The sequence below is a fragment of the Bombyx mori genome, chromosome 5 (genome assembly GCF_030269925.1).
Source record: "Bombyx mori chromosome 5, ASM3026992v2".
Classification (NCBI taxonomy): domain Eukaryota; kingdom Metazoa; phylum Arthropoda; class Insecta; order Lepidoptera; family Bombycidae; genus Bombyx; species Bombyx mori.
In genome coordinates this window covers 531,593-552,747 of record NC_085111.1, presented here as the reverse complement: position 1 = coordinate 552,747, position 21,155 = coordinate 531,593, and the positions used below count along the sequence as shown (strand labels likewise).

Sequence of the window (21,155 nt, the reverse complement as noted above, 5' to 3'; positions counted from 1 at the left end):
ACTCCTTGGAATTGCGGCGCCATGACAAAGGGGTCCTTCTTCGCAGTGAACGCGCAAACTTGTGTCTTTAACGGGTTGAATTGAACCAAGTTCAATTCACCCCATTTGGAGACTCGCCCCAGAGAGTTCTCCACTTCAGACACAAGTTTTGATCGTCTCTCTTGCACCACGCTCCGAGAGAGACTCTGATGGCCGATATATCGCGCATCCCCCGTGCTGTCATCCGCATAGCAATGCATGCCATCAATAGACAGCATGTCATTGATATACAGGATGAAAAGCGTGGGGGAGAGCACCGAACCTTGTGGAACGCCAGCGTTAATGGTCATGGTATCAGAACAGTCACCGTCTACAACGACCGTGATGCTCCGCCCATCCAAAAAGCTAGCGATCCACTTGCAGAGACCCTCGGGGATTCCGTAAGATGGTAGCTTCGACAGAAGTGCCCTATGCCAGACCCTGTCGAAGGCCTTCGCGATATCAAGGCTCACAGCAAGAGCCTCGCCCTTGCTCTCCAAGGCTTCAGCCCACCTGTGAGTAAGGTATACAAGAAGATCGCCAGCTGAGCGACCGTGACGGAAACCGTACTGTCGGTCACTGATCAGCTGGCGATCCTCCAGATACTTCAGGAGTTGTATATTAATTATTCGCTCCATCACCTTGGAAAGCAAGGAAGTTATCGCGATAGGCCTATAGCTCGATGGGTCCGACCGGTCACCCTTCTTGGGGATAGGGTGGACGTGGGCAGTCTTCCATGAAGACGGAACCCTGTTAGCGCAATAAGAGATGCGATACAAACGCGTTAGCGCAGGCGTCAGCTCAGGGGCGCACGTTTTCAGAACCACTGCAGGGATGCCGTCTGGCCCGCTCGACTTATGGACGTCCAGGAGTCGGAGTTCCCGCCTGACTGCACACTGTGTAAAGCAGATCTCCGGCAGGGAACTATCACACCGGAGGATGTTCGGTGGTGTGGCACCCCCGTCGTCCACAGTCGAGTTCGAGGCGAAGAGTTTGACCAGAAGGTCAGCCTTCTCTTTCGCACTATGGGCCAGACTGTCATCGGACTTGCGTAGTGGTGGGAGACTAGACCTGCAAAAGTTACCTTCTGCAGCTTTGGCGAGCGACCAAAAAGCACGGCTCCCAGAGGGATAGCTCTTCAGTCGCTCGCCAATTCTAGCAACGTGCTCCGATTTCGCCCTGGCAATAACCTTCTTGTAGGAAGATAGATTTATCTTTGGTTCTTACGATGTTTGTTTGAAATGTGTTTAGTTTTTTTATGGTTATTTCCATAGCCACTATGTCATTTTGTCATTTCCGTGCCAAATTACTAAGTCAGGGTTTTAAGTTATTTTATTCTGCTATGCCGTACGATTCATATTTATACTAATATTATCATAGTTTTTGGAGTTTACTCCTTTAGAATCGATTTACATATATAGGCCCGGGGTATGAAAATTATGGGCACCAAAATCGTACTAGCATGTCACACGAAATGCGTTATGCGCCTGATTGCGCATGTCACACGAAATGCGCGCCGGGCTGCTGCGCCGGCAGTCCGCCACAAAGCCTCGTACTGATCGCGCGTTTCTCTCATTATTGTATTTTCATATATTTGTTAGTCGTTTGTTTTGTGTCTCGTTAATTTGTTAATAATCTGTAGTGTATCGTGTTGTCGTAATATAGAACTATTTCTCGTATTGTTTCGTTTAATTTTTTATATCCAGTAAACTCCAGTCGTGCGTCGGAGCGGACACACACACTTTTTTTTTTACATAAATAAGATTGACTTTGCGACTTGGATTCATAAATTTATTATTTTCAAATCCAAAAAAAAAATGTAGCCGCAGAAAGAGATATTCATTTAGCGAGAGATGATATCATGAAAGAAAGACGTGTTGTGTCAACGCCAATTCGAAAAGCAGTAAAGAACAACGCAGTTTGGATAAATATATATTAAAAATAAACACTAGACCATATTGTGCTTACGTAAAGTTAACTTGGTCGATTAGATACTAACTTGAAAACGTTTCCTTGACAGTTTAATTAGCCCCTAATTACGTTTACTTGAATTTGAGTATATACCAAGGGTTCCGTACATCGAAGAATAGTGGCGCTCTTGTAATGTAGCTCACGTAGTTTGTATGACAGCCCACTGGACAATCATTTAAATTTTATTAGGTACGTTTTAAGTACATACATATTTCATTGCAGACATGGGTACGAAGAGCCTAAATATATGAATTCCAATTCTAGGGACCAGTAACCAAATCACATATAACATTATTGATTTGCTTCATGTAACATTCCAAATCGAAGGACTCGTTGTGAGAAATATAAAGAAAACTTTTTTTTCAAAGACTTAGTTTAAATATTAGGGAAAAATAGAGATTGGGTATTTTCTTCCTTCCATGTTCGAAGACACTGGGCTGGACATTGTAAAAAATATAGGGATATTTAGTGTACTATAGTTTGGTTTAAGTTGGGCCATTTTCTTTTTTTTAATTTGGGTGAATTCCAACTATCTAAAGGCACTGTCTTTTGTTTACATGCTCGAAAATCTAATAATATATCATAATGTTTTTAGGAATTGCTACAAGAAGAATGCCTAATTGTGTCCTTTATTAACACGAGTGAGGTTCAAATCATTTGAAGTTCGATTTTACATTCACAATAAACTGGACTAATGACAGTATCAAGAACTTAACAAAAGACTAGAAAATGTTGTTCATTAATTGTTCAATATTCTCAGATCTAGTTATCGAGCGATACAATATTAGGGGTGGACCTATCTCACGAGATTTCTTTATGTACTGGAACCTGTATTTGTTTATCTATATATATAAAAATGAATTGCTGTTCGTTAGTCTCGCTAAAACTCGAGAACGGATGGACCGATTTGGCTAATTTTCGTCATGAATTATTTGTGGAAGTCCAGAGAAGGTTTAAAAGGTGAAAAAATATGAAAATGCTCGGAATTAAATAAAAACAAACAATTTTGTTTTTCCTTTAATGTGTCCTTCGTCGGACGGATTCCTTTTGTTTTTTTAAGTTTATCTTGTACAAAAGTTTTAGGTCTTTTATTTATCGATTGAGGCACTACGAAGTCTGCTGGGTCAGCTAGTGTTATAATATTTATAATCAACTTGTTTGACGATATTGATTGGGATAAACTTTTAAAATTATATGGTAAGTATGTATTAATCAGTGAACCATATCCAATCTGGTTTAGGCAATATGCCTTGTGAATGGCACTAATACGAATAGTACATACAAAACGTTTGTACGGAGATTCATTTTTTATCCTTTTTATATGTTTTTAATTAAAACAATTAAACAAAAATATATTTTATCTTAATGTATCAAGTGAGTTTTAATAATGGGAAAGGATTGGAAGTTTTTAATGAAAAACAGCTCATTTTTAAAATCTGCCCACTAAGTGGAATTGAGCACTTTTGCCCACTAAGCAAGACTTAAAAATATCTAGTCCAACAACCAAGTGGCAACCCTGTCTGTAATATATTGCAGGAGCCCTCTTGTCTTTGTTCCCGCCTCGCTCCAATGAATACTATATGAGCACCGCGTATCCTTCCCTGCCTAGAAAGCATCAAATCTAAAGGTGTTTAGTTTTTTTCACGATAAACAGAGCGGATACTTGAGATGAGTCACGGAAGACCTTTATGAGTGAGAAATAATATAGTAGAGAGACGTTTAGGCTCAGATTTTTGTATTAATGATTCCGGTAGTGCAAATCATTTATCCATTATTTGAAGCCACATCATTTAAAATCATAACAGGCGCATACTGGTATGTTCCCCCATCCTCCTTATCCTGCCGCGAAGTGGTCAAGAGTTTCAGTTTATAGAGCAACTATTATTAGAATACAATTGAAACTTCGATCTTATGTTTGTGGGATAATAGATTTTATGTATATAGAAATATGGCTTACAGAGAATCTGCAAAGATAACACTTTAGCCTCAAATCTGAGTTTGAAAGAGACGAGCGCGATGTGTTGGGAGGTTTGTACTTCACAGCATTGACAATGTCGAATACATGGACCCTCCATCCGTGATAAAATATGTACGTATTTGGAATAATCCAGTTTATGTTGATTGAGCATGTAATTCCGTTATGTTTGCGACAATAAAATAAATTCAAACAATGAAAAGTTAAAATTAACTGGAACAACAATTAAACTTTAAAATAGCTTGATAAGTGTAGTAAAATAATTTGTAACGAATCCTTGTAGCACTGACAACTATGTTACAACTGGCTACAATGAATTTTCCAGATTACTGGGAACTGACTGCACCGTAACCTTAAAATTTTATTCAAGATATTTTTTATGAATATGATAGAGCCAGATGACATCCAAAATACGACTTATTACAAAAAAAAAATGTGAGCCGTCACGGGACGCCTGGCAGATGTGAAACATCGACATTATTTTGTAAAAGTAATATGCAGAAAAGAACAGATTGTGATAGGAACTAAATATGTCATAATGATAAAATAAAATATTACGAAAAAATAATTTGTTTTCAAGTAAAACACAGGTTATGTGTACTGTAGTAAACAACACTGTATACACTACGGAGTATACACTATAGGTATCCGAGCTCAGTGTAGCGAGAGAGATGGCTTAGCGCCGGATCGAGTGGGAGAGAATCGCACAGTCGATTGCGCATGGCGACGCGTCGCCACGGCATGCGTCGCCACGGCATGCGTCGCCACGGCATGCGTCGCCACGCCAGAAATCGGTTTTACGTGCGGCTAAAGATTTTTCTCATCAAAAAATCTGTTGAATTCATCAAGTTTATTAGTTTTTTCCAAGTTTATATTTTTAAAACATGATATTCTCTTTGTAAGTTAAGTAATGAGGGAATGTACACCCTTGCTCTACTTATAAATATCTCCACCCTTCTTCCATGCTCGCATTAAAGTGTAGCAAGCAGTGAATCTACATTCGTCGTAAGTCAATCCGTATTATACGCATTCATTCGAATTTCGCAGCAATAACGGCTGCATCGCTGCACAGAGTTTTGATGGCGCTCATTAACCGCTGAAAAGCACTGAAGCGGCCGACTGTTGCACAATAAACTACGAATTCATACCTTATTGCCTGAACTTTAAAGTTAGGATTGCTCTGTGTAATTGAGAGGATGTGTGTCATGTTCATTGTTTGTACGTTCGCTGTACATTGACTATTGTATTTCAATACTGTTGTTTATTTGAGACGGATATTGTTTGTTTGTTTGTTAGGAGTTTTTTGTTGTTTTCGTTGGTTATGGAAAGTATTCAGATAAAAGCAGGGTTCGACCATGTACGGCATGTTACATTGTTCTTTTCTTAGTTTTAATGCAATATAAAAGTTAGCGATAACGAAGTCCCCGAGATCACAAGTAAAACTACAATTTTCCTTTAGCACTGATTTGTGTGTAGATTTTTTCTCTTTTTGTTGGGCCTTGGAATCTAAACGATAATATATTATAAGCAACTAGCTTTTGTCCGCGACTTCGTCCGCGTGGAATAGTTACTTTGGCATAACGCTAAATTTTACCCGCCTTTTATTTTAGAAAGTGAAAATATTTTTGAATAATAGAATGTTAAGGAGCTATTTAAGGTACACTTTTTAACCGACTTCAAAAGTAGAAGTTATTATTAATTCGACCGTAATTTTTTATTTATTATATTATTATGTAGGTATGTTCACCGATTTCTCGAGAATGCTTGAACCGATTCTTATAATTCTTTTTTTGTTGTTGGAAAAGGTAGACTTCCTGAATGGTCCTGTTTACATCAAGGTGTGATGATGGAATCCTGAAGAAATCCAGAAAAATGTGTAATTGTCAAAGCCTATCTTGAAGTGATTTGGGTGTTTCAATGTTGTAATAAATAACGCATTTATTGGGTTAGGGATTAATATCATCTTTATAAAAACACCTTCACAGATAATGCTTTATTTTAGAACAAATTAGGTTAGCATAAAAAACGTTATAGTCAGTCAACCTTTAAATATAGACAACAATTAAATATAGAGAACAATTCTCTCATACATTATTTTAGCGAAACTTTAACCGTTTCCGCAGCGCACGTAGTGGAAGCTCTCAAAAGGGAAGAAACCCGATTTTGAAACATTCTTTATGGGTGCTCCGCTTGCATTGGTCTTAGCGTGATGTTATATAGCCTATAGCCTTCCTCGATAAATGAGCTATCTAACGCTGAAATAATTTTTCAAATCGGATCAGTATTTCCTGAGATTACCGCATTCAAGCAAACAAACAAATTTTTCAGCTTTATAATATTAAGTATAGATTTAAATTTGTGATATTACATATCAAGACGTTCGTACCTCCTTGACTTCGTTTGTAAGCTCGGAAGAAAATCTAAACATACGTTAATCTCGAGAATGCTATTTATAAGGTAATTACGCACACATACATACGTCACGTGTCGGCTCTAACGATGTGTGATGTGCCGTTAAGTGTCGTATTTATAGAGAGCAGCTTGTTTTTGAAATTTAATTGGTATTAAATTGGGTGCGCTCGTCGACACAATCGGGGGCCGTGGATTCGATGCCGAGCGAAATTGTGAAAGCTTTATGTAATTTGAGAGATAATTAGTTTTATTGCAATATGCCGTAAGCTCCCGTATATGTATTTAGTCAGGCTGGGCCTGAGATCGAACTAACAATTTCATTACGTTACGGTTGTCCCACCCTTCAAACCGGACCTCATAACTACTTAGTGCTAGAATTATCAGGGTTGCGGTACCTACCCGTGCGGGCTCACGATATGGTATTCTGTAACAGTGTTTTAGTAGATAGGTTAAGTGGCTATTAGGATTAGCGCCGGTTTATTAGACAGCTAAGCTAGATTAATATCTAATTGGCGTAGTTGAGATCATCCGGTTAGTTTGAGATCAAATATTTATCTTCTGTAGTCGCAAGATAATAAGCTTGAAATTTTGATTGTTACTGCCGTTACTGCTGATACAGTTGAATTTTCGACTTCATTTATTATTTACGTTAAATGTCCATGGGCTATTGCAATATCTCAGCATCAGGTACGTCCTCGGCTCCTTGTGTGCTTCTAATAATAAGGTAAGGTGAGTAGTTGGCCAGTTGTAACGAGTCCCTGCGAGCTCTATTTTAAGTGTCGTAACTAGTAAAATTACGCTGGAGCGGCTGTTAATACTAGTTAAACGTTCGCACTTGCCGAAACATGGATTTGTGAAAACTAGATGAAAACTATTATCTAACTTTTTGACCTATTATGACCTATTATGAGAGCAACTGATAAGTTGTGTGCGCTCCGTGAACTCTAACATTTGTTCGAGGGAACTGAAATTTTGTGTTCATTTCTGATAAAATGATATGAATGTGTGTGTGTGTGTGTGTTTTTCCTTGTATGCAGACAAAGGGAAAAAAATTGTACCTTTTTGTGTTTAATGTATCGCACTGTTTATTTGTTTTTTGGTGTACAATAAAGAATACTCTCTCTCTGTCTCTCTCTCAGACGGGCATACAGGCCACCTGATGGTGAATGGTTACCGCTGCCCATGGACGTCAGTAATGCTAATGTTTGCTATTAGATATGGTAGTTGGTATCAAAATTGTGCATAAACCGCTACTATTTAAAATTTTCTGGAAGGCTTCCATAAGTGAAATTCACACCAGGTAGTAGAATATTAAGATTGGAAACACGAAGGAGTCTCCATCTATCTCCCTGCACATTACTTAGTCTTAAATTATCCAAAATGGCTCCTCTAGCGTCTGTCTCTAACTCAATGTCGACATATTTCTGTATGCGCACTTCGGAACGAGTGGTGTTGATTTATGAACGCCGCCATACACAATATTATCTTGTTTTGCGTAGCTTAAACAAATTCTTATGTCGTTTTCTTTTGATGAGAAACTGAGCGTTGAATGTAGGACAAATATATTCATAATTAGACGGTATATTGTAAATGGAAGGCGATCAAAGGAAGATCAAAGAAGTAGGAATCATGAGAAATACAAATCAGATCTAGAATGTTTTAGAAGAAAATGTTCATCCAACAAGTTCCGGTATGCGGTTATAGCGTACACTATTTGCTAGCCCGTTTAAGACAAATATTGGATATAATTTCCATGTATTGTTTTTGAGTCTGTAAACGAACCAAAAATGTTTCATACTTCACTAGTGCAGTACAGAGCGTGAAACGGGGTGTTCAAAATTGAAATAGTATCTCAGAAGTATGGAGATTCTGAAAAATATAAGCATTTGATGTACACGTTGGCGTCATGCCGACGTGAAGCTAAACGAAACCGCTTTGTGTAGGTTCACAGTGGAGTCTTTCTGCTATGCTTATGCTTGCTTAGCTCCTCCTACTCCTCATGAAAAAATATTTGTTTTCAATTGGCCGTCTTGTAAGATAACGTATTAAATGTAAAATTAGTTTTTAGGCCCGGTCAAAAAGGAAAATAACGGAAAATACAATAAGTATTCTTATAAAACTACAATAGATATAAAATGAAGAGTCCGAAGCTGTCCCTTCATTCCGACGAGGTGCATCCCAGTAGGCGTTCGTTTACTCTGTGATGTATCTTGTTTCACAAATCTTCTTTGACTGATTTCTTAAATCTATGAACGATCGAGATAGTAATTTAATACTTTATATGAAGGTTTACACCTAAATATGGGTTATTTATATATTTTAATCATTTACTTATGTTCTTGATTGGATTCGCCGTAACGCAGTCTTATGTTAATGCCAGTGTTTACACTATGCCAAATACCGACTTATTACGTATTATAGTTTTTACGCATTATTTATCCACATTATTTTGTCGTGTGTATGTTCGATCGCATTTAATGTGTCGTTTGAAATTAGGAGTATTCCATATTTTTGCTACTTGGTCACGGAACCCTAAATATCTGTCGGATGTTTTTCATGGATAATTTGTATTCACATATTCATAAACCATCTGACCGTACATAACTTTTTTTATTAAATATTCAACAGTTTAAATTCCAATTTACGTTTTTAACGAAAAGTTTCGGCAAAAATAATGAAGAGAGCGAACCAATTTTATGTTTGGTTTGTTTGAGGATTGAACTTTAAAAAAATGGCTAGCGTTTGCTTTCTTTTATATTGCGTTTGTAATTATAATTTAGTTTACAATTCAATTAAATTTTCGAACATTAAAGGTTTTCTTAATAAAGTAGTGTAGATTTCGTAATTTTTTTTGGGAGTGAGGGCTTAATTGTGCTCTTATCTTCCCAGTTTATCCAGGGCGAACTCTGGCTTAGTCAGGGGGGTTCGGGTTTCTTAACAGGTGCCCAAGCGTCTGTGAAGTAACTCGCGAATACATCTACTATCGGATCGAAATCGCGAATCGCTGGGAAGATCCGGCGAGAAACTTAGTGAGCTGATGTATGGGTTAGATTTCATGGGTTAGAGTACGGTTACCAGGGTCCTTGTGTCTGCTCTTAGTGCTAGAGTTACAGAGTCGTCTAATAGTTGAGTTAGTGGATCGTTCGGTGATTGGGCTCTGTGTGTGCCGGACTCAGAGAGTAGTCTGCGGCGTTTACGATGAGAAGTCAGTTATTTTGGTTCTTAATAATATGAAACATCTCACGCATGTCTGCATTTCTCAAATACTGAATAAGTTTGGATTTTTCTAAAGTAATAGTGTCGTGATTAGGTGTGTGTGTATGATATGTGATGATATGATATGTATGTACAATATCTCGCTAGGTTTGTCTCAAGCAGCGATAACTCAATCACTATTTTCATACTGTGTTAATTTTAATTCAAACTACGCTATCATTTTATCCTGAAAGATAAGACGCTCGGTATATTCGTATCAAGCGGTGAATTTTGCCGGTGTTCAAATTCTATAGGTACCTGACCAATGTTCTAAGGGTATACATAAGGATATACATATCTAAGGATATACGTACATACTTAAGACGAGTTCATAAAGGACCATCACGATTATGCAATAAGTTGTTTCTTTCCACCTTGTTGTGCAATGGTGTTCGAATCCCGCAGGCGGGTACCAAGTTTTTTAATCAAATACGTACTTGACAAATGTTCACGATTGACTTCCACGGTGAAGGAATAACGTCGTGTAGTAAAAATCAAATCCGTAAAACTATAAATTGCGTAATTACTGTTGGTAGAACCTCTTGTGAGTCCGCGCGGGTAGGTACCACCGCCCTGCCTGTTTCTGCAGTGAAGCAGTAATACGTTTCAGTTTGAAAGGTCGGGCAGCCGTTGTACTGTAAAAACTGAGACCTTCGAACTCATATTTCAAGGCAAGTGGCGGCATTTATGCTGTAGGTATCTATGGGCTTTGGTAACCACTTAATATTAGGTGGGCTGTGAACACGACAATGTTATTTCGGACTAGCGACCCGCCCTTGCTTCGCTTCGGAAACATTATCGTACCGGAGGTGACGCCGCGGGACAAAGCTAGTCTAAAAATTAGCCTAAGTCATTCCTTATATCATCACCTACGTATCAGTGAAAGTATGGTCAGAATCGGTCCAGCCGTTCCAGAGATTTGCCGGAACAAACAGACAGACAGACAGACAGACAAAAATTGTTAAAATGTTATTTTGGTGCATGTACCGTATATACATATATTCATATGCATGTATTAAAAAGTAGTAATTTCAATATTACAAACAGACACCCCAATTTTATTTATATGTATAGATTACATGGTGTATTAAAATGAAACCCGGATAATATATTAATTTGCCTTTTTACTAGCAGCGGGAGTTGTAAGGCTGCACCACCACCCCACTTGCTGCTTCGTAGGCGGATGCGGATCACTTTGTAGAGGCGCGCGTTGTGAAGCCCGTTCGTTATATGAGTACAATATAATCGTGATTTCAACTCAAATTGTGAGGTGGATGGAAGCATTTACGTTGTGGTGTATATGGGGCGGGAAACACTTAATAACAAAAGGGCCATGAGTTCATACCGCCATCTACGCAATATCATCTTTAGGCAAGATCTTTATTCTCATTAACAGTACAAAAAGATGTGTGGTGTAGTGGGACACCGGATACGAACAAAGTTCCTTATTATAAAAATATTAATTTTAAATTCTATTCGAGGTATAAAGAAAATAAAACTGGAGGTTTCGCCACAACCCACGGTCATTCGGTAACGTGCGAACTTATTGTGGTACACTTCATTCACGGTTGTTTGCATAAGAGTTAGTGTATTGCGCAAACGAACGCCGTGAGATCGTGGTCAATGAATGATAAAAAATGTTATTTTTTGTACGTTATTACAAAGCTAAGTCGTACACTATGAGCATTACTAATAAAAATCTTACGTTACGGACGTTTTTTCCCGGTTAGGGTACCCCTCCGCATCGTCCCATAAGGAACTTCGTTCCATCAATTAAAATAGTTTATGTAGTGCTCAGACGTTGCTAGCGTCCCGATGTAGCGATCATTCAGCATCAACTATAAATAATAATAAATAAAAAATATATAAATTAAAAAGAAAAAACTTTGTTATCTAATCACTGCATCCCTCTAGGAGACCCAGAATTGGGTATCTTTAAACAAAGAAAGGTAAATATCGTTAGGTGAACAGTTTACTCACATATCCTGAAGAATCTGGCTAACTACATTAGTCCCTTTGTATAAAACTAGGTACAGGACAGGCCTTACCCTCGGGCGATCCTTTTGTTATTTATATAACAGGATTCGGACGGAGAGAATAAAGGTTCACTCTTCAAACATATGAAAACGGAAACTTGTGATTTACTTAATGTTCTATGAATATGTGAATAAGGTATTTTAAATTACTTATTGGCGCTAGGTTCACACTTGTGGTGCCACAGTGTTATAATTCCGTCTGTTTGCTGTAGACTAGAGCGATCATCTGCTCTGGTTTTCATGGCTCTTCTATTTTAATAAGAACTGCTCTACCTTACATCTCACGGCATTTGCTAGATAAGAAAACATGTCGGGTTCGAAATTCTAATAGTCTCAGAACAGTGGCATTACCATTAGCAAACCACGCACTTTTTTTTATGATTGAAAGATTACTGGTGGCCCGAAGGCCTTTCCAGTTTCACCAGGACAGGTGGGCGAGCAAATGCTCAGCCAGGAGGGGTGGGATTTGCTAATAACTGCCCGAGTGCCTCCGAAGGAGACCTAATAACTCAGGAGCAATTGCTTCGCGAATGAATCTACTACCGGATCGGAATCGCGACCTGCTGAGAAGATCCGGCGAGAAACTCAGCGGGCACCACGCACTGTGGTTTTGTGGCAGACATAGGAAGGACGGTGGTATCGGCTCATGCGAATTCACATGCTACCACCGGTGCTTACTAGCCCACAGGGTCCACAGAGGTTCGTGTATGCCCTTGACATTGTTGATACTAACGGAGATCTATGTGCGCCGCTGGCTAATTGAAACCGCACGTAAATAACAAGTAAATACATTTTCGTGTTTAACTTTGAATATTTGTGTTTACGTAAACAAGAGCGATAGAGTTCTCAGTATAGAACCGTTCATTAGCATTAGTGACCTCAAGTTATTATATGATCTGATACTCTATTAGCGGTAGGTATCATGGAATAGAAGATATTTGACAAATGCCTGAATCACAGCGCGATGAGTTTACAGAAATCGACAAAGGGAAGATATTCCACCAAGCGGCTGGATGGACCAACGCCAGTCCCAATGTTCGGACCGGTTCGGAACTTCTATTTATGAAAACTCATGTGGAAATTGTTGTTAACACGATTTAGAGATTAGTCCAATATATTGTGTATGTAGATATGTTTTATAGTTTAGAGGTAAACTCTCAAATCATTTCAAAAATCACGACAAGGTCAATTTTATTCTAAGAGAGTGATGAGGTCGTGTAGGAGGTCGGCCAAAAATTAAATGGAAAACAAAGATTTAACATGAAAATATTAAACCAATTAATATTTCATTTGAACAAGATTTTAATGTTTACTGAAATTAATTGAGCGATTTTCAAGTATCTCTTAATTCATTTCTACGAAAAGGTCTATCGGCTACAAGCGCTTGATAATTCAAATTTAATTTATGTTGTTGACATTTAATAAAAAACAACACATTTAATAAAAAATATATATATTAAAAATTTCCATACATATCTACGTCTGTGAAAAAGAATTAACACATCTAGCTAATGACTCACTCGCATATCATTCCACGGCGACTGCTCTGAGGATCGTTTTACGATGCTAACATCTGCTTACCTTCTTCTTTTTATCATCGCACAACTCGTCACTACGGAAGTCATCTAGACTACCAGGAACCTCTTACCAAATAGACGGTAGGCTTATAGACGCTATTTATAACCCGTACTATGAAGCTCAGAATTCCCTCGGCTCTACAATAAAGTATATCCATTCGAAAAGTACCAAAAGATGTACTTCAATGGGTATTTTACGCCTGGTAGCGGGCTGAATATGTCGGTGTCCATAAGCGGTGATAACCACTTCTTGATTCCCTGTGTTTGCCAGAAAATAACTATGTATACAGTTCACATTCTTATATTATTATTCTATCTTATCTATTTTATCTATTATATTCTCTTGTTTATTCATTTTGCGTTTTATCGTGTTTCAAATAACAATGAAGCTGGAGTAATTTTAATCTTAAAAGAATTGATTGACATTGTTGAAAAAAGGATTAGTTCAAGCCAGTTCAGAGTTTAATTGAAAGCTTGACAGTATGAGGCAGACAGGTCTGGTAAAGCGCCGTGAAAGAACCCAATTAGCAATTATTAATCAGGTAATAGATATATTAAAAACGAACGAAACGCTAGCCCGTTAGTTGGAACGCTTCGCTTCGGGAACTGTAATTTATTAGTGATCTTATTAAATTTTTTATCTTCATCTTTCATTCACTCGGTTCTTTATAGTCATACTTATTCAAATATTTGTCCAAATGATGTAGTGTAAAATAAAAATTTGTATACTTTCATTAGCAGATGCGATAAAAGTATTTATTTTCTATAATAATAATCCAATCTAATAATCTATATTAATCTATATTAATAAATCTATATTATTGTAAAGTTTCATCAAAATCCATTCAGTTTCTGCGTGAAAGAGTAACAAACATCTATACATTCTTACAAATTTTCACATTTATAACTTAGTAGGATATATATATACTGGCTTATAAATTTTCCTACTAGTGAACGGTATTCCTGTGTTCTAAGCTGATTTCACTGATTTCACTCTCTAAAGTTCAGAACTCAAACTTGTTTTATGAAAAAAGATGAAAGCGAGTCTGTCAGTGAAGCCTAGTTCTATTGTTGATGTCTCTTTGACTATGTAATCAAGGATTTGGAGCTCTGTGACGCGACTTTTTGAGGTGAAATACGACACGTGAGCTTTCGAGATTTTGTGCTGTGGCAAAACCGCCTTTAATTTTAGCTTGTTTTTTGGAAACGTGAGAGTAATTGTGATTTTCAATCGTTACGTGTCGAAGTAAATTGGGTCATGGCGTTACGTAGATCACAGACACGATTATACAACAAGTTTTAATCTCGATTACTTATTTTCATGACTTCCGCGCGTACGTAATCTATATATATATATATATATAAATGAATTTCTGTTCGTTAGTCTCGCTAAAACTCGAGAACGTCTGAACCGATTTGGCTAATTTTGGTCTTGAATTATTTGTGAAAGTCCAGAGAAGGTTTAAAAGGTTACATATGAAAATGCTCGGAATTAAATAAAAATCACAATTCCTTTCGTTTGTTTTAAGTTTATTTTATACAAAAGCTTAGGTCTTTTATTTATCGATTGAGACACTACGAAGTCTGCCGGGTCAGCTAGTATTATTTTATAAAAAACGGAGTTTGAAAACGCATCTTGAAATCGCCCTCTCTCGAACATTATGGTATAATGTTAGCACCGAAGTACGAATTGATCATTTCTTTTATGCGTTTTTGGTAACTTCCCTATCAGCTTGGGGGAGAATACTTCGGCAATTTTTGTACTTAAGTGGTTTCCACGTTTCCTTTGAGAGTGAAACTTTACCGGGTTGTTGGGGGGTGTCACGAGTGCAGGCTGTTGATAAAGAAAAACTCAAATTGTGAATATTTTTCTTTTTAAATTTCGTGAAGTTTAACTGCTGTGAGAGTTGATGAAGCTTTTTGGGTGTTAACGATTCTTTTAGAAATGTGTGGAGGTTGCCAATGCTATATTATCCAAACTTATTTACACTCGTGGAAGGTTTTAACAATGGAGGGAAGATCTTCCACCGATCGGGTGATATTTCTCGGTAGACCGACGGTCTGAATGTTGTTGTGCAGAACATATGCAATAATATATGCACGCTTATCTTGATAATGTCGTAAGCGACATTCAGGCATCTGTCGGATATCTTTGTATTGTATGATGGCTACCCGCCACACATTTCGTCACCACAAAACAATCCATTGTATAAATTCTACGGGTTTTCATTTTATAACACAATGCTGTTGATACGTCTGCATAGAGGCTCGGCGTTGTACACGACAATAATCTGTAAGGCTATTTATCAGAAAAGGTTAATTAAGATGCAACTAGTCCGGTTTGGGACATTCAGAAACACACACGAGACAAGTTTGCTTAGATGGATGGATGAGCTCACAGCCCACCAGGTGTTAAGTGGTTACTGGAGCCCATAGACATCTACAACGTAAATGCGCCACCCACCCTGAGATATAAGTTCTAAGATCTCAGAATAGTTACAACGGCTGCCCCACCCTTCAAACCGAAACGCATTACTGCTTCATGGCAGAAATAGGCAGGGTGGTGGTACCTACCCGCGCGGACTCACAAGAGGTTCTACCACCAGTGAAGCCTGTATACTAAATAACCTTAACTAGGATTTTAGCTTTGACGCGCAATTATGACAATTATGCATTATTTAGAGAAACTAACTACTTGTCCTAACAAGGATATTTTTTTGCCTCCGTATCACACCACTTTTAATACATAAAATAGAGGTTAATTAGAAACAAAAAATCCACACACTTTATAAAATATATCTAGTAGCAAGCGGCCAGCGTTGATGAAAACCTTTTTGTCCACAATTTTCGGGATTAGTAAAATAATAAAACTTTGAAGGTAGATACCGCTGTGAGTGTGTCTGTCGTGAAGCAATCATGGGTTTCAAAGTTTCCACTTGCAGAGTTAGGATTATTCAGCAGACGATGGTCGTTGTTCTATGCCAAATGCATGCAGACTGCAGAGCTCGACGACTAGACGGGTGGCGGCCTCCATGGCTTCGTATCTGTTTACTTCAATAACTAATAACTTAGCTCCTGACTCGTCTGCAGATCTAAGCCGTAAAATGCGATCATATTTTGACTCGAAGACATGGCAGCTTTGTCTTTTATCGATAGTTTCACTCCTTTCCCTGTGAAAACTAAACATCAGGTGGACCTTGATTGACTTGCTCATTGAGAAAAGTACAAAAAGTATGACGTAACGGAACGGCCAATAGAGACATCTCAAATCTTTTACAACAAAAAAGTCTATAAAAACCGTTTCAGGTGTAAGAATATTGTATATCTTTTATTGAAATTAAAATTATCCTATATTTTTAAAATACTGTTAAAGAAGCTTCAAATGTAAGGTGAAAAAGATAACGGTCGCAGTGATAACGACAACTTTGCTGAGCTTTTTCTCCGGCAGCCGAGCACCGAACAATGCTATAAAACTTCGGATCTAAAAGCTATCAGCATTGCTGCTAATTATTTGAATACATTTTTAACAGCTACTAATACAGGCGCTTGTAAAAAATACATTTGACGTTGAGAATATAATAACGTCTCATTTCAGAAAAACTGAAAATGAATTGTTTCGTGAGTGTAAATACGTACGTGAGCGCAGAAACTTCATACCAAAAAACTAATTCTACGTACGAATTTTTCTTTATTTACAATTCTGCTGGTGCTAAGTCCGTCAGCTGCCGGAAAATATGTTAGGACATTTGACGAAATTGTTTAATAAAAATATCATTTGTAACAAAAAATAAGACAAAGAGTAACTTGGCTTGGAGCTCGTGTGACCGGAAACGAGGTCCGTGGTATTAAATAAAACTGCTTTTATTACCTCGGTTGCCCGAAAAAAGCTTCTCTATACAAATTGATAAAATATAATTATTTATAATTTGGTTTTAACGGCAGAATTTTGTTTCGATCAATTTATTTTAAGGTTGAATTTTCGTCCGCCCAATCAACCTCACCACCACCACTCCAGCACAGCCATGAGCTTCATGAAACAGATCCGTTCCTCCATAATACCTTTCAAGTGTTTGTCTTTACTATGTTTTGATTTACCAAGCCTTGGAATCGGTTCTGTTCGGTGTTTGCCTTAACCATGATACTTTAATTCCTGCGAACGAGGGGAGGCAGTAGTTTGCTAATCGTCATATAGGCACACGTCACATAATTGACATGAAAATTTCGAAAAATTATTAAGTACTTAGTGATACCTGCCCAGTCATCTGATGCAACAGATGATGCTAAGTGTCACAAGTGATAGCAACTTACCTTGGGAAAAGCACTGGAGTATAGTAATGGGTCAGGAGTGTGTTTAATTGGGATTTCAATTATATATTATGTTAAGTCGTTGAACTTCAGAAACCAATGATGGCCTTTGTAAGAGGTCCTTTAAACAATTGTAACTTCCATCTCATTTTTCAGTTTCTTTTGTGTATCACCTGCTGTAACAATTTTCCACCAGATAGGTCGTGAGTTGGACTGTGCCCTACTGGAATGAAATATAACATATAGGTGGGCCATTTGTCCACTAAATTAATGAAAGTTCTAATTGCTTCGGTGTAAAGTACCTACAATGAAAGTTGTTGAAATAACAAACTTGCGACATTCTCATAGCCGTTGTCTTGCATGTAATAAGCGTTGGCAGTTTGGCGCTTAACGTGAATAACATTAGAATTTTGGCTGCACTACGCTCTTTGCATGAATCTGCACGAGTTTATCCGTGTTTTCGGACGGGATTTTGTATTCCAGATTTAATTAAATTGAACAGAAAGCTCGTGAACATGACAAGTGTCGCACAAGAATACGATTTGTAAGACATTCTTAGAAGGAACCAGAAGTATCTGTTTATCGGAATTAAACAAAGTTTTTAAAACAGACTATATTACAATTCTTTGGAATGTTCTTTAGATTAGAATTTCAGGAAACAAAACAACCTTGTTCGGTGTCAAAAGTTTTGTAAAATTTTAATTGAGAAGCCTCGCGGGCATGCGTATTACCTTTTCGCGTTAAACACGGCTGAAAGAACATTGGTAACGCAGAAGCGTCAGTCACCGTAACTGCGAAATTCATTAGCAACACCGATCCTCGGACCGTTACTAATTAGTCCCGCCCGTTATTTATTCTGCTTCTGTAATTATGTTCGGTTGAAAAACATTATTTTCAACACAATGGGGTTGTTTCATTTTGTTTTTGTTTTAAGTGAAATTCTGAGGTTCTTGTTATGGCAATCCACACGCGCACGGTCGAATTGTAATAATAGTCGTATATTAACTGGATATTTTGCACAACAGCAATCATTAATCTGCAAAATGGAGTATAATATTAAATTTGAATATGAAACAAATGACAATGACACCGAAAACCATTGGTGGATACTGTTCTTTGTTGACGCCTTATGGCGGAGATAATTCCATGGGGCAAGATCTTGAACGATTCTTGCTGGAATAAGCAGTTCTTACTTCCAGTTATTGCTACATCCCCATCGACTTGAAATGTTGTGGTGTCCTTAATATATAAATCTTCCTTTCTAGTTTATTTATCATAAATTTTATTTCCAGGTTGTAAATGTCCAGGGACCAGTCAAATATTCGAAAATCGCGTAGATGTGTCTGTCGGGTGTGAGTGAAACAATATCGTGTTAGAGTGCAGTGAAAAGTTGTGTGGCGCGTGTGTCGCGTTTGAGGTCCGTCTGGGCATGCGGAAGGGCAGAAGGGGCGCGCGGGGCCGGGCCCGCTAGCGAGTGCCATGCCGAGCGCGAGCGCCTTGCACCTCGCCCTGCTGGTGGGCGCACATCTTGTCATTAACGGTAAGTTTCATATAACGTTATTTAATGATATAAAAGTCGTCGCGCCCTAAAGGATAAGACGTCCGGTGCATTCGTGTTGAAGCGATGCACCGGTGTTCGAATCGCACAGGCGGGTACCAATTTTTCTAATGAAATACGTACTTAACAAATGTTCACGATTGACTTCCACGGTGAAGGAATAACATAACATCGTGTAATAAAATTCAAATCCGCAAATATAATTTGCGTAACTACTGTTGGTAGGACCTCTTGTAAGTCCACACGCGTAGGTCCACCACCCTGCCTGTTTCTGCCGTGAAACAGTAATGCGTTTCGGTTTGGAGGGTGGGGCAGCCGTTGTAACTACCTAGTATACTTGAGACCTTAGAACTTATATCTCAAGATGGGTGACGCATTTACATTGTAGATGTCTATGGGCTCCAGTAACCACTTAACACCAGGTGGGCTATGAGCTCGTCCACCCTAATAAGCAATAAAATAAATAAATAAAACAATTAGTCGGTTTTCAAGGACAAGGTCAAGATCCTTACTACAGTAGGTGGGGTCAGAAAACATGTTGGATAAGTCACAGATTACGCTGACTTGCAGCTTCACAGTCGTGCTGACGTACACTGTTCTTAGAAACGAGAGGTCTTTATTCGCCCAATGACTTATTTTATGATCTGACGACACTATGTTCTGATCCAAATCAGTGAGAATAGGAATTAATAGAGGGTGCTTCGATAGCTACCATAGAATATTTGACAAAACCTGAATCGTGCTAACTATATTCTTCTCCTCTCTTAAACGCCACATAACGCTCAAATAATCTTTATTTACCGTTTGCCCTACCGACAAAAATTCCGAGTGCACAAAACCGCGATAGTCAAAGAAAACAGTCAACGTAAATTTGACATTTAATCGATTTTGGCGCGGTTTTTTCAGTTTCCGAAGCTTGTTGACTAGTTTGCATCTCAAGCTCATTAATACATGTTTCGTTACGAGTAACAATGCGTCTCATAAAAGTTGGATCGGAATTGACTAGCATGTCTTCAGCAACTGTTATGCGATTGAGTTTTTGAAGAAAATTCTGGTCTTCTGACTGGCTGAGCGGCAACACGCTACATACACAAGCGATTAAATGGTACGGATCGACTCGTGATACATAGAAAGTTCAGTGGCTATTTCTCTCAAACTTCAATGAGGATTTTCAGTCACTAGCTTCAGTTGCAGGCATTGATGGCCTAGCAGATCGAGATAAATCTTTCATTTCGGCCACTTTCAAACGCTTTGAACTATTAATAACCACGTGTTTTTAATAATGTCGATTCATCGTAAGCTTTCTGTAACTTTTCAGTGACTCCTAACATGAAATTCCTTTAGAGATACTAAATTTAAGACAACCTACTTAGTTATTTGTTCTATGTTTTTTTTTCATAATGAAATAATAATAATCGCAATACACACTAGATATGATATAACTAAAAATAGTACTGTATTTAATCTAAACAACAGATATAACTCAAATTCCGCGCCAAAATGGAAAACAGATGGGCCAATCTAACAACAACAAAAAATCGAGAATATCGGAAATGGATTCCCGATATATTTTTTACTGAATTTACAAATGTCACGTTTCAATGTATGTAATATTAATATCTTTGACCTCGTAATTTCGGAGAACCCTACTTTGAGGCTATAAGATCATTTGTGGCACCGATTATACATAATATAGAAAACAGAGTTGTAACAAACTGCTATTTTACAAATATAAGCCCCCCCCCCCCCCGGCTTGTCCATAATATGGAACATAAAATTAACTTAACGTCTTCAATCTTTCAAATCCTTATACACTAGAAAACTATCTGTCGTGTACTTTGACACAACTTTTAGAAGACTCAAATTTAACATCATTCAAGTATTGAAGTGCTAAACTTTCCATAAGAGGCGTCTTCTGAAGTTAAATCTGGAATGAAATTAGAAATCCAGAATTTTCAGAGCTATTAATAAGAGTTAGAAAGTTTTCGATGTACGCCCACAATAATGCCAGGAAGCTTTAGAAAACTGTTAAGTACATAATTATACTT

The 21,155-nt window shown here is 37.9% G+C and overlaps 1 protein-coding gene across 1 annotated transcript in view; it reads left to right on the top strand.

Moving 5' to 3' along the window:
• The window catches only part of LOC105841815 (zwei Ig domain protein zig-8), a 348,782-nt gene that overhangs the window by 29,906 nt on the left and 297,721 nt on the right, over positions 1-21,155 (top strand). Inside the window, exon 2 of the mRNA XM_062668506.1 lies at positions 18,842-19,089. Coding sequence (XP_062524490.1) covers positions 19,029-19,089 — 61 coding nt within the window. The 5' untranslated portion in view covers positions 18,842-19,028. The remainder of the gene's footprint in view (positions 1-18,841; positions 19,090-21,155) is intronic.